A 13,522-nucleotide genomic window follows, 5' to 3' on the forward strand; every position below is an offset into this window, starting at 1 on the left:
TCTGTATTTTCTCAGATCTGAAATCTGAGACTGTGTACTCAGTATCTCCAACTAGTGGTGAACTAGTGAAATATCATCACTGGAAGCCAGTTCTGATTCCTTTGGGATAAGAAGCACACAGACTTCATTACGTACAGTGCCTCCTCTACTACTGCTCTGCTTTTGCTGTGGATCGTCACACACTTCATCCCGACCCTCCTCCTACACTTCGCTATGATCATAAATCAGTATATAATCAATAAAAAACCTGGAATATGTGACTGGCTGATGATAAGCATCCCAGTGTAGCAGAGCTCAGTCACCTCCCTTCTTCCCTTAATAAATAAATATATATGTGTGTATGTTTGTATACGGTTATATGTGTGTATGTATGTGTGTGTTTGTATATGTGTGTATGCATATGTGTGTGTGTTTCTATATGTGTAGGTATGTGTATATGTATGTATGTGTCTATGTACAGTATATGATGTATATATGTGCGTGTTTGTATATGTGTGTATATATGTGTATTTGTGTGTATACATGTGCGTGTTTGTATATGTGTGTATATATGTGTATTTGTATGTACATATGTGCGTGTTTGTATATGTGTACTGTATTTATGTGTATTTGTGTGTATGTATATGTGTGCATTATGTGAGGCAGTGACTGGTGTTACATGTAGGTGTCACTGTGTGTTCCCCCCAGGATGCGCACAGAGGTATACTGAGGCCATGAGAGTGCATTGCAGTCACAGGCGTAGCTTTAGTTGCAATACAGACTAAAGTGAGTTTAGGTCTTGGACATGCTAGTGTCCAAGGCAGATTTAGGGAAAACCTGCTCTGGGCTTTTGTGCTTGAAACAGACTTCAGATGGTAGTGGTGCAGTCCGTTTCACTCCTTGCTGGGTTTTCCATATGGCTGAAGGCCACAGGTTGCTAGTTAAAAACCCTGCAGTATAGGGTTTGGGTGTGTCAGGTTTAGGGTCAGTGTCAGTCTGGTGTTTGCTAGAGTGCAGAGCATTCGGCTCTGCATAGCTCTACCTGTGTGAAGGAAGGCGTGGCACCCAAAACATACACAGCGGGGCAGTCGCCCACGGCAACTGGTCTCTGGAGGTGAACTGGCGTGTTTATTGGCTGTAATCCAGAGGATATGGTTCCCGCCTGCGATCTGGAGGATATCGTGTGCTGTGCATTATTTGTGAGTTAAACATTAAAGAGACTTTTGCTTTGAACTTTGCTGGGTCATTGCCTCATCACTGTATACGGTGTTACCGCTGCACTACAGTGTATATGTATGTGTGCATCTGTGTGTATATGTATGTGTATATGTATGTGTGCATGTATGTGTAGATGTATGCGTGTGTATGTGTGTGCATGTATATTTGTGTGCATATGTATGTGTGAATGTATATGTGTGTATGTATGTGTGTATGAATGTGTATGTGTATATGTACTGTAAGATGGCTTCTGAACAAGTCCTTGAGGGGAGATATGTGTCATGGTGGTGCTGTGGTGATGTGATCTCGGATATGTGCTCCGGCACCTATAGTGCTGAGAGAGTTATTTGGGCCATTCCAGGGCCGAGTTTTACAAGTGGTCGTAAGAGATGGGTGGGAATGACCGCTCACATATCCCCACCCCAGGGGCGTGGTGCGGCTAATAAAATGGAGGCCAGATCTCTCATTCAGTGTCTGTGGCTGGAGGTATGGATACCTCCATTGTGTGTGTGCTAAAGGCACTGACCTGAGTGGGCGGACGCGCAGTACTATATGGACTGTTTGTTTTTTCTGTTACTGTTCTGCTACTTTGAGCCGGAAAAGACTTTTCATTTGTTTTCCTTCAGAGCAGATTATGCTGTTTTAATAAACGTGCTTGGACATTTCAGCAATACTTCTTCCTGTGCCTGCCTCAACCACAGCCGAGTGAGTACAGATCCCTACAAGTGGTGCTAGATGCACCAGCACTAATCCCAAGAGCAGGGCCGGTATTAGGCAAAGTGGGGCCCTAGGCAAAAGTTTAAAATGGGGCCCCAAATGCTGACATATGGCACATCACACAGAAGCATTCCGGTTGTAGTTACATGCGCTGAGTTCAGGCCGCTAAACAAGTGTGATCGACAATAGTGAAGTCGTTCAACACTTGTTTCCCGGCCTCTTTCTACCGTCTGAGGAATAATGATGGGAACAGAACAATCACTAATGGATCAATCTGTCCCCAGACAGTATCATGTTATCCGCATCACATCTACAGTTTACACCGGCGATGTGCTGCTGAGAACAATGATTTTTCTTCTGGCATAACCAAGCCAAACACTCAATAAATATGCAGCATTTTCCTTGTTTAGTATAATACACCACATAGTGCTCCACATAGTAAAATGTGCACCACAGTCCTCCATATTGTAAAATGCACACCCATAGTCCTCCTTATAGTATAATACACTACCCATAGTCCTCCATATAGTATAATACACTCCTCATAGTCCTCCATATATTAAAATACACTGCTCAGTCCTCCATATAGTATAATACACTCCTCATAGTCCTCCATATATTAAAATACACTCCTCAGTAATCCATAGAGTATAATACACTCCTCAGTCCTCCATATAGTATAATACACTCCTCAGTCCTCCATAAAGTATAATACACTCCTCAGTCCTCCATATAGTATAATACACTGCTTAGTCCTCGATACAGAATAATGCAGCCCACATATAGTATAATGCTGCCACCCCACAGAGTATAATGCAGCCCCACCATACAATATAATGTAATCTCCATAGAATATAATGCAGCTCCTCTCATATAGTATAATGCAGCCCCCATAGCATATAATACAGCCCCCTTGGAATATAATGTAGCCCCTCCAAAGAATACAATGTAGCCCTCCTCATATAGTATAATGCAGCCCCCAATAGAATATAATGTAGCCCCCTCATAGAGTATAATGCAGAGCCCATAGAATATAATGTAGCCCCTCCATAAAATACAACGTAGCCCTCCTCATATAGTATAATGCAGCCCCCCATAGAATATAATGTAGCCCCTGGGTATAATGCAGCCCCACTATACAATATAATGTAACCTCCCATAGAACATAACGCAGCTCCCCTCATATAGTATAATGCAGCCCCTCCATAGTATATATGGTAGCCCCCTCATAGAATATCATGTAGCCCCCTGAGTATAATGCAGTCCCGCCATTCAATATAATGTAACCCCCATAGAATATAATGCAGCCCCTCTCATATAGTATTATGCAGCCCCTCCATAGAATATATGGTAGCCCCCTCATAGAGTATAATGCAGCTTCCCATAGAATATAATGTAGCCCCTCCATAAAATGCAATGTAGCCCTCCTCATACAGCATAATGCAGCCCCCCATAGAATATAATGTAGCCCCCTCATAGAGTATAATGAAGCCCCTATACAATATAATTTAACCACCCACAGAATACAATGTGGCCCCCTCATATAGTATAATGTAGCCCACTCATAGAGTATGATGCAATCACCCTTCATAGAATATAATAAATTTAATACAGCCCACCTCCCCATAATGTAGCCCCATAAGAGTATGATGCAATCCTCCCTCATAGACTATAATACAGACTCCCCATAGAATATAATATAGCCCACCTCTCCATAGAATATAATGTAGCCCCATAAGAGTATGATGCAATCCTCCCTTATAGAATATAATTCAGCTCCCATAGAATATAAAGTAACCCCCCCCAGTACTCACTCACTGATATATTTACAAAAAACCCCACAATCCTGACCTCTCCTCATGCCCCGCGCTGCTCCCGGCTCGGCTCCGGTCTCAGAGGCTGCAGTCTGCCCGACACACAGTGGGTACGTTATGAAGTGACGTCATCGCGCACCCATAGTGTCAGAGGCAGAGGGGAATGATGGGAGAGGGAGCATCAGCTAACGCTCTCTCCTCCATCATTGCTTTGAACTGTATCGGCGTCATAGACGCCAGTATAGTTGAATGCGTCGGCGCTGGCTGGGGGGTCAGTGCTGGCAGCAAACGACTGGTTGGGGGCCCCTGGGGGAGCGGAGGCCCCAGGCAGCTGCCTGGTCTGCCTGCCGCTAACGCTGGCCCTGCCCAAAAGACAGTGTGACTGCTGATACCGCATGTCCTGGGTGAAAGCAGCTGCAGGAGGGAAATCTGACAGGAGCTGCTGAAACACCTGGTCTAGGCGCAGCAACAACAGCAAGTGACCATTAGGCTGTTGTTACAGCAGAGCCAGCAGGAGCAGCGGCAACAGACCCAGCAGGAGCAGCAGCAGCAGCAGACCCAGCAGGAGCAGTGGCAACAGGAGCAGCAGCAACAGACCCCGCAGGAGCAGCGGCAGCAGACCCCGCAGGAGCAGCGGCATCAGATCCAGCAGGAGCAGCGGCAGCAGATCCAGCAGGAGCAGCGGCAACAGATCCAGCAGGAGCAGCGGCAGCAGATCCAGCAGGAGCAGCGGCAGCAGATCCTGCAGAACCAGCGGCAACAGATCCAGCAGGAGCAGCAGCAGCAGATTCAGCAGGAGCAGCGGCAGCAGATCCTGCAGAACCAGCAGGAGCAACATCAGCAGATGCAGCTTCTGGCAACCGCCATCCAGGGCAGGACGAGCACCCCAACGCAAAGTCCGGCTGATGACTCTTACGTGAGGAAGACGGTAAGAAGAGCATTGCAAAAGATGACCCCGGGGTATGACGTCGAGGTATTCCTGGCGGTGTTTGAGAGGGTGGCGGAGAGTGAGAAATTGCCTCTGGAGCAGTGGGCCGAGATTCTGGCACCAAATTTGACAGGTGAACCGCAGAAGGCGTATTATGACTGGGCGTTGAAAGAATACGCCAAGTTAAAGGCTGAGACCTTGGCACGTTTAGGAGTAACTTTGACTGTCAGGGAACAACGGGTGGACCATTGGGCGTATCGCATTGACAAACCTCCCTGATCCCAAATGTTTGATCTCCTACACCTGGTCCAAAAATGGTTGCAACCTGAATCCTCCTTCCCAACACAGATGGTGGAGAAGGTTGTCATGGACGGATTAGTACACTCTCGTCCCAGGCCGGTACAATCATGAGTTGCCCAGGGAGATCCCTGTATTGCCGATGACCTAATGAGTTTGGTGGAGAGGAACCAGGCGGTCGAGAGGTCCTTGGGCCAAAGCGGAGCTGACACCCGAAAGAGAGGACTAGAGCCACAAATGGGGGGAGTCCCAGAGCACCGGAGTTAGTGGCTAAGGTCCCCTCCCATAGTGTAATTTATTGGAAGTGTCATACCCCTGGCCACATAGCCGTCCGTTGACCTGTGCGGGCGGACCTGCAGTACCATATGGACTGTTTATTTTTTCTTTTTGCTACTGTGTGCCGGTAAAGGCTGTATGTATGTATGTATGTATGTATGTATGTATGTGTGTATATATATACAGTATGTGTGTGCATGTGCATGTGTATGTATTTCTCTGTCTATATGTTTTAGCTTTCTTTTCTCTTCACTCCTGGGAATATGTAAATGCTCCTTCCTAATATTTCATCTCTTATACTTTGGCTCTCCCCCACGGAGCCATCGCCGCTCTCCAGCCGCACCTCTATTGTACGATGCTACTTTAAGCCATGTCCTCTTTAACTCTTTGCTTGCTACCTGTCTGCAAATCATCCCGAGCAGTAAGTACCCTAAGCCACTGCACGAAGGTAAAGCTAAAACAAAGGATTAGTGACGGCCAGGTCTTATGGTGCCTTGCTAACAGATGTGGTGCCTAGATTGCCAGCTCTTGGTACAAGGGATGTATCCTTGGCTGCTCCTCACGATAACAGAAGACCCAAGTAGTGAGGAAGAGGACCAGCATCTATATAACACATCCCATAGGATAGAGGAAAAAAGCCTGCACGTCATCTGCTCCTGTGTGCCCGCTCTGGAGCGCAGCCATGAATCTCCCCCATTACATTTGTGATCCCTGCTCGTGTCCTTTCTAGGATAATTCCATTGATTTCCCCCACGTCGTTATATGTCAGAAAGGAACGTGCTTTCTTACAAAAGACTTGGACGTGACCTCGTCAGCCAGCCCTAGACATCAAATTAGTCTGCAGCTCCCAACCCCTCCTCCCCCCCCCATCCTTCTCACCACCCAAATCTACCCCTCTAAGAGCTCTCTGTGATCACTTATCCCAGGGTAAACACGCTCCTTAACTAGTGAAATGGTGACGCCTGTATCAATTGATGCAGGGATAAAACCACTGTGGGTGGACCTACAAGGAGAACATCTCCTCCTCTTGTTTTACTAGTGCAGGCATCAGCTTCTCCTATTCATTGAAGAACAGCTTTTAACATCTGCAGTGAGAGATGAGGGTGAGTACCATCCTCTCGGCTGTAGGATCATGCATGGGGTTTGCAGATGATGCTCTAGACTGTATGCAATGGCTACTCACCCAAGCTTTGCATGGCTGCCTTCACAATTTGTATATTTTTAGTTCTCGGGATTAAACATGGGTAGATTTATTCCATGGCAGATGTAGCCGAAGCAACTGGGAGAGGGGGATGGGGTACAGTTGTATGATTTAAAACTCTTGTGATGTAAGAATCTTGGCTGAGAATTTGGAGAGGGGGGTTATGCTTGGATAAGGCTTCCCGGAGTCACGTCTCCAGATATCGAGTGGTGAGGAATAAGTGAGCTGGGACTTAGACCACTTAGGATGTACCAAAGCTCGTTCCCGAGCTTTTCCTTGATGTGTCTGCAATCGGAGCCGTTTGATGCCGAAGGCTTCCTCATGGGATCCTAAAGCTCCACCATCCAGAATCCACTCGCCCAGACTTTCAAAAAAAAAGGGAAAAGAAGCTTTGAAAATCAATATTATGTCTCCTTTTTTTTCTGCCTTCTTCTCCGTCTTTGAATTAATATACAGAGTCAGCTGCTAGCTGGAACGTGCATTATACATGCAGAGAGACACTATCTACTTTGTGGATCTAGCCCCATGGGGCGGTGGGTTTTATACACATCAGCAGGGGTAGAGAGCTGGTATTGTTAATCAGATTTTCATTTTCTATTCCCCATATCCAGGATTCGCCGACGTAAATAATGGACTAAAGCGTCACACGACATGCATATGGTCATCGTCTACAATATCTTAGCACCGATCTCATTGGGATGTATCCGGAAGCCGATCTACAGGTTGAGCATTTAGGCAGCTCTCAATCCCGGATAAGTTGTATGACTTCGAAGTCTTCCACCGGTGGGCTATCTCGATGACGGAGAAAGGAATGAGCTCATGGACAATGTCAGATTGGAGGGGACTCTATATATAAGTCTTTAATTCAAGCCTTCACATTACATTTTGCTGTATATCCACTAGGCACAGAAAAAAAACCATCAGCCTCACCTTATTTTCAAGGTTCAAGTCTAGTACCGGTTGATCATGAGGTGGCAACACGTGTTACTTCTTGTGGTCTACTTAGATCCACTTGGTCTTCTTTATCATTGTGAAGCCGCAGCAAAAGTTAAAGGGAACAAGAACCAAGGTCCAGCCAAAAAAACTGCCAACGCTCCCAAAGGGAAAGACCTTAATGCCACGGCTGTGCCCGTTCCGGTCACCACAAGGAAGGTGAAGAACCCAGTTGCACTTCCTTATGAGAAGTGCTTGGGCTATTATGATGTCAGTGGTCAATGGGACAAAGAGTTTGACTGTAACCACACCACTCATCCCTACTGTTGTGGGACTTGTTCTTTACGATATTGCTGTGAACAACGAAGCAAAAGACTAGACCAAATTCAGTGTAAGAAGTTGATTTGGGTCGTGACCACCAAACCGAACGATGTCATGGTGGAGGTTGATGCCTATGACCCACTCAATGACAAAACCAACACCACTGTATACATCACCTGTGGGGTTATCACCTTCATATTTATCGTTGGGGTTTTTGCCAAAGTGGCTTACGACAAAGCAAGACGACCACCCCGGGAAATGAACATCCACAGGTAAGATCAACATAAATCTTGTCAACGTGTCAGGTCACAAAATATGTAGAAGCATATTGTACTACTCAATTCTAGACTTTGCCTTTCCTCTGAGTTTTGAGTACTCGGTGTCACAAAAAAATTCTTAAAAACCTATTCTCAAGGTCTAAACTAATATCCTTAACCTTCTTTAGAACTTTTCTAATATGGTTGTGCTATTCCTTTAGCATCAAATCTGGTTCTGGAGAACATCCTGCCTTGCATTTAGAGTGTCAGTCTTCTCATTGTCTTTACTGTCTCCCTCTATCTTTTTCATTCCTCTATAGTAATATGCAGTCTTCTCTTCAGGTTGCCATATACATTAGATAAAAGCCGGCAAAAACACCACCGGCCAACCATCTATTGTGTATGCAACCCTCTTTCCACCCAGAGATCATGGATTCAGGTCACCATTCCACCAATTTCAACAAGACCGGCCAACCATCTGTTGTTTATCCAACCCTCTTTCCACCCAGAGATCGTGGATTTAGGTCACCATACGACCAATTCCGACAAGAACGGCCAACTATGTATTGTTCATGTAACCCCACTCTTGACCCCAGAGATCAGGAAAAGAGATGGATAGGGCATGTTTGATTTCAAGATACCCGATCTTTTTGTTTCCAAGGCAGATAAGAAATGTCTAGCAGTCGCTTATTTCCCTCAGTGGAGGTTGAGGGAAGGAAAAGCTGTTGGTTGAACAAGCATTTGACCAAATGATGTCAGCTTTACCATTTTCATATTTGATAAAATAGAAAGACTTTGTCTTCAACTTGAAGTTTGATTGATTTGGTTAAGAATCTTATGTCTTATAACTTTTGATCTTTCTTTTCATTTATTATTTGTGTCCAAAGTAATTTTATAACTTATCATTTATACTTTTGGTTTCCATATCTAGTTCTCGAGAATAATTTCGCAAAACAAAGCCTATATAATTGTAGTCAACTCTTGCTTTTACAGTTCATCCACTAATACATCCATATTATGCTTCCTCTAATTCCTTATGTATTACATAACATACATTTGGGATATTCGACCCCTGTCGTCCATTCTTGAGTCACTCTGGTCCTGTGACGCTTCCAGTCCATTAATGCGTTATCGAACCCGATATGACAGCTGGTTGTTGTACAGAAAATAAATGGCTGTTACATATTTAACAAGCTTAAGAATAGAGAATGTTGTTATTAACACTACGTCTAGTTCAATGAGATGTCTCTGGGGTGAGGGACTATACATTGGGATATTTTATATAGGATGTTCTTCCATCATGTGTCAGATTTGTGGTTGCTCCTTACCTGGACAGAGACTGGTTAATTTTCAGAAAAAGATATTGAAAGGCCCGGAGAGTATAGATTACAGACATGGATCTCACCTCTTGGGGCAACATGATGACCTGTAGGTCTACGAGATGTGCTGAAGGTCACTAAGAAGAACTGTCTTCTATTATTTTGTGGCTAAATGATATCAAACTCCACCCGAAAACTCTTGTCAGGGTGATCTGTATCTCTTTAGTGAGAACCAGTCCCCACCTTCTGTGATCTGTGTCCATGACATCCCATTCACCCTTCTGACAAGGGGCAAGAACATTGAAACAGCTGTCTACAAATGAATGTCTCTTTCATTTGATAGTGTCTGGTTTGACTGATAAGCGAAAGCTATCTTCTTACTGGAAGAAGGCTCATTTGCTTACTTTTTCCCAATGGAACTTTGCCAGTGAGATTGGTCTCTTTAATGACAGCCATTACCCCCTCATGATCTGTGTCAATGGCATCTCAACCAGTCTTCCCACAAATGGGTGTCTCTTCCCTTAGGATGGGTCTGGGCTTGGCTGAAAGAGAAAGCTTTCTTCTTTTTAGAAGAGAGACCTTTTATTTTAACTATGGACCATTGCCCGTGAGCTTGGTCTCTTCACTGAGAACCATTATTCCCCCATGATCTATGTCAAAGACATCTCACCCAGATCACTAACGAGAGGGGCAAGAACATTGAAACAGCTGCCTACAAAAGGATGTCTCTCCATTAGAAAGAGTCTGGTTTGGCTGAAATGAGAAACCTTTCTTCTTTCTAGAAGAGAGACTACTTTTTTACCATTGACAGTGAGCTTGGTTTCTTCACTGAGAGCCATTACCCCTCCATGATCTATGTCAATGGCATCTCATCCAAACTACTAATAAAGGGCAAGAACATTGAAATAGCTGCCTACAAATGGGTGTCTCTTCCCTTAAGAAGAGTCTGGTTTGGCTGAAATGAGAAACCTGTATTCTTTCCAGACGAGAGACTATTTTGTTCCCATGGACCATTGGCTATGAGCTTGGGCTCTTCATTGAGAGCCATTACCCCTCCATAATCTATGTCAATGGCATCTCAACCACTAACGAGGTGCAAGAACATTGAAACAGCTGACTACAAATGGATGTCTCTTCCCCTACGAAGAGTCTGGTTTGGCTGAATCGGGAAACCTGTATTCTTTCCAGAAGAGAGACCACTTTTTTTCCCATGGACCATTGACTGTGAGCTTGGGCTCTTCATTGAGAGCCATTACCCATCCATAATCTGTGGCAATGGCATCTCATCCAGACTACTATCGAGGGGCAAAAACATTGAAACAGCTGCCTACAAATGGGTGTCTCTCCCCTTAGTGGGAGGCTTGACATGTCACTCTCCATAAGGAGAAACGTTACCCCTTAGATCCCCGTCAGACGTCTCTCACCCAGCCAAACCAGATCTCACACTTTGCACTGATGATGGGCAATACCCCGAAATAGAGTGTCTGAAAATTGAGAGTCTGGTTTTGGCTTTTATCCTAAGTCATGTGGCAAGGCTCGTTGGAGAGTTGATATTGACTTTTAGGATTGCTACTTCCTATAGGTGGCACTAGAGTTCTAGTCCTCTTCCTCTCTGATGAGACACTTTCCCTAAGAAAGAGTCTGGTTTGGCTGAAATGAGAAACCTTTTTTCTTTCTAGAAGAGAGAATACTTTTTTTTTCTGCAAGGATTATTGCCTGTGAGCTTGATCTCTTCACCGATAGTCGGTAACCTGTGCCAAAGGCATCTCATCCAGTTTCATCCAGTCAATTGACGAGGTTCAAAATTCCGAGACAGTTGCCTACAGATAGGTGCCTCTTCCTTTTGGAGATATCTCTTATTTGTCAACTGATTTGAGAATGTTTATCTCATTTACATATTTTTCCCATGGATCATTTCTTGTTAGCTGGGTCTCCTCAATGACCCCTGGGAATTAGGATAGATTAAGATCAAAGCTGTAGAGATTTCTATGGTCAAGGAGAGAAATCCACCATTCCCAATGAAATCCAGAGAAGTTGTCCCCGGCTGAAATGTCACAAGTTTTCCAACCGAGTGCTAGCTCCTTGGCCTCTTCCGAATTAACGAACAGGTAGTTCTGTCCCTGTGTCCATGACTAAACGAGATCATGCTGAGCAGAGCTGTATTACAGAGAGTGGGGCCCCACAGATCTGAAGACATTATATAGTGTAACTCATGGCATCATCCTCCATAATCAATGCTGCACGTGTAAGTGCAAGCCAAGGACGTTGGTAAGAAACACGATATCAATTGATATATTCGAATGTACCAACATCGAGTCAATGACGTCATCACATCACTCTCCGCCTACCATAGAAATATCTAGATAATTGCATTGTTCTATCTATCCTCACAGTGAGGTCGTTCTCAACCAATCAGAAGCAGCCACGTGCTATGTGATGTCATCTCTAACCTCATCGGTTATCACCACACAGTGATGGTGACGACTGATATGTGGCCATGGGTAGACCGCCCTCCGGGGTTGTCACCGGGCGTGTATGAGCTTCTGTGTGGCTGTGGAAGACCCGGGGGACAACGCTGCAGGAACTAAATGGCGATTATCAATTATCTGCAGGCCATTGTCTGTACACAACTAGCAGATGTTATAATACATCAGATACCAAGAGCGAGGGGCCGTCATCCACAGCAAGCAGCAACCAGGATACAATCCTGCAAATATACTGCCTGCACGACTGGAGAGCTGGATGGATGGATAGTATATAGATGGATAATATCTATTATCTATCATCGATGTACTATTATCTATATATCTATCTATTATCTATCTATTATTTATTATCTATCTATTATCTGTCTATTATCTATATATCTATTATCTATTAGCTATTTTCTATTATCTATCTATTTATAATCTGTCATAGCTTCTTCTTATCCTTTCCTTCCTTCTTTCCTTTCTTCTCTTTCCTTCCTTCCTACTTTCCTTCCTTCTTTCTTCTTTCCTTCCTTCTTTCTGCCCTTCCTTCTTTACTTCTTTCCATCCTTGTTTCCTTTCTTCTTTGCGTTCTCCTTTCCTTGTTTCCTTCCTTCCCTCTTTCCTTCCTTCTTTCTTTCCTTCTGCCTTTGATTCCGTATTTCCTTCCTCCATCCATTCTTTCTTTTCTTCCTCCATTCTCTCCTTCCATCTTTCCTTTCTTCCCTATTTATTTTCTTCCTTCCTCATTTCCTTCCTTCTTTCCTTTCTTATTTCCTTCCCCGTTTCTTTGATTCCTTCTTTCCTTTCTTCTTTCCTACCTGTCTTCTTTACTTCCTTACTTCTTTCCTACCTTATTTTTTCCTCCCTTCTTTCTTCTTTCCTTCATTCTTTCCTTACTTACTTCCTTCGTACCTTCATTTTTCTTCCTTCTTTCTTTCCTTTCTTCTTTCCTTCTTTCTTTCCTTACTTCTTTCCTTCCATACTTTTCTTATCTTCCTTATTTGTTTTCTTCCCTCTTTCCTTACTTCCTTCTTTCCTTCCTTCCCTCTTTCCTTTCTGTCCTTCCTTCTTTCCTTCTTATCCTTTTTCATCCATCCTTCTTTTTCTTCTTTCCTTCCTTCATTCTCTCTCCTTCTCTCTTTCCTTCTCTCTTATCTTCTTTCTTTCCTTCTCTCTGTCATTCTCTCTCCTTCTCTCTTTTCTTCTCTCTCGCCTTCCTTTCCTTTCTTTCCTCTCTCCTCATTCCTTCTCTCTTTCCTGTTGTATCTCCCTCTCACTCTCCTTTCTTTCTCTCATTCTTTCTCTCCTCTTTCCTTGTCTCTTTCCTGCTGTATCTCCCTCTCTCTCCTTCTCTTTTTCCTTTCCCTCATTTTCACTTCTCCGCTCCCTCTCCTTCTTTCTTTCCTTCTCTTTCCTTCTCTCGCCTTCTCGCTTTCCTTCTTTCTCTCCTTCTCACTTTTCTGCTCTCCCTCCCTCTCCTTCCTTCTTTCCTTCTCACTTTTCTGCTCTCCCTCCTTCTCTCTCCTTCTTTCTTTCCTTCTCCCTCTCTCTCTCCTTCTTTCTTTCCTTCTCTTTCTTCTCTCACTCCATCTCTCTCCTTTCTTTCTCTCCTTCTTTCTTTCCTTCTCCCTCCCGTTTCCATGTAATTATCTCTATAATAATCACTTTCTCATCTTTTACTACTGAATAAAGCCTTACATGACGGGAATAAATCTGCTGCTGGTGTGAAGCAGATTGCGGCTCTCGTCAGCTCGGTCCCTGGATCGCACCATCTTTTTTTTCTGCAGATAT

General features: G+C 44.2%; 1 protein-coding gene across 17 annotated transcripts in view; it reads left to right on the top strand.

Annotated features, from left to right (window-relative positions):
* The first annotated feature begins 6,106 nt into the window (after positions 1–6,106).
* The window catches only part of SHISA6 (shisa family member 6), a 470,754-nt gene continuing 463,338 nt past the window's right edge, over positions 6,107–13,522 (top strand). For 4 of the 17 annotated variants that reach the window (XM_073579675.1, XM_073579677.1, XM_073579687.1 and 1 more), the window contains exons 1-2: positions 6,109–6,332; positions 7,042–7,956. In XM_073579675.1, coding sequence (XP_073435776.1) covers positions 7,397–7,956 — 560 coding nt within the window. In that variant the 5' untranslated portion in view covers positions 6,109–6,332; positions 7,042–7,396. Of the gene's footprint in view, positions 6,333–6,368; positions 7,957–13,522 lie in introns of those variants that run through there. The other 13 variants (XM_073579685.1, XM_073579688.1, XM_073579690.1 and 10 more) reach the window with 6 other exon arrangements.

The sequence above is a fragment of the Dendrobates tinctorius genome, unplaced genomic scaffold, assembly GCF_039654945.1.
Source record: "Dendrobates tinctorius isolate UK_male_01 unplaced genomic scaffold, ASM3965494v1 ptg000063l, whole genome shotgun sequence".
NCBI classification, from domain to species: domain Eukaryota; kingdom Metazoa; phylum Chordata; class Amphibia; order Anura; family Dendrobatidae; genus Dendrobates; species Dendrobates tinctorius.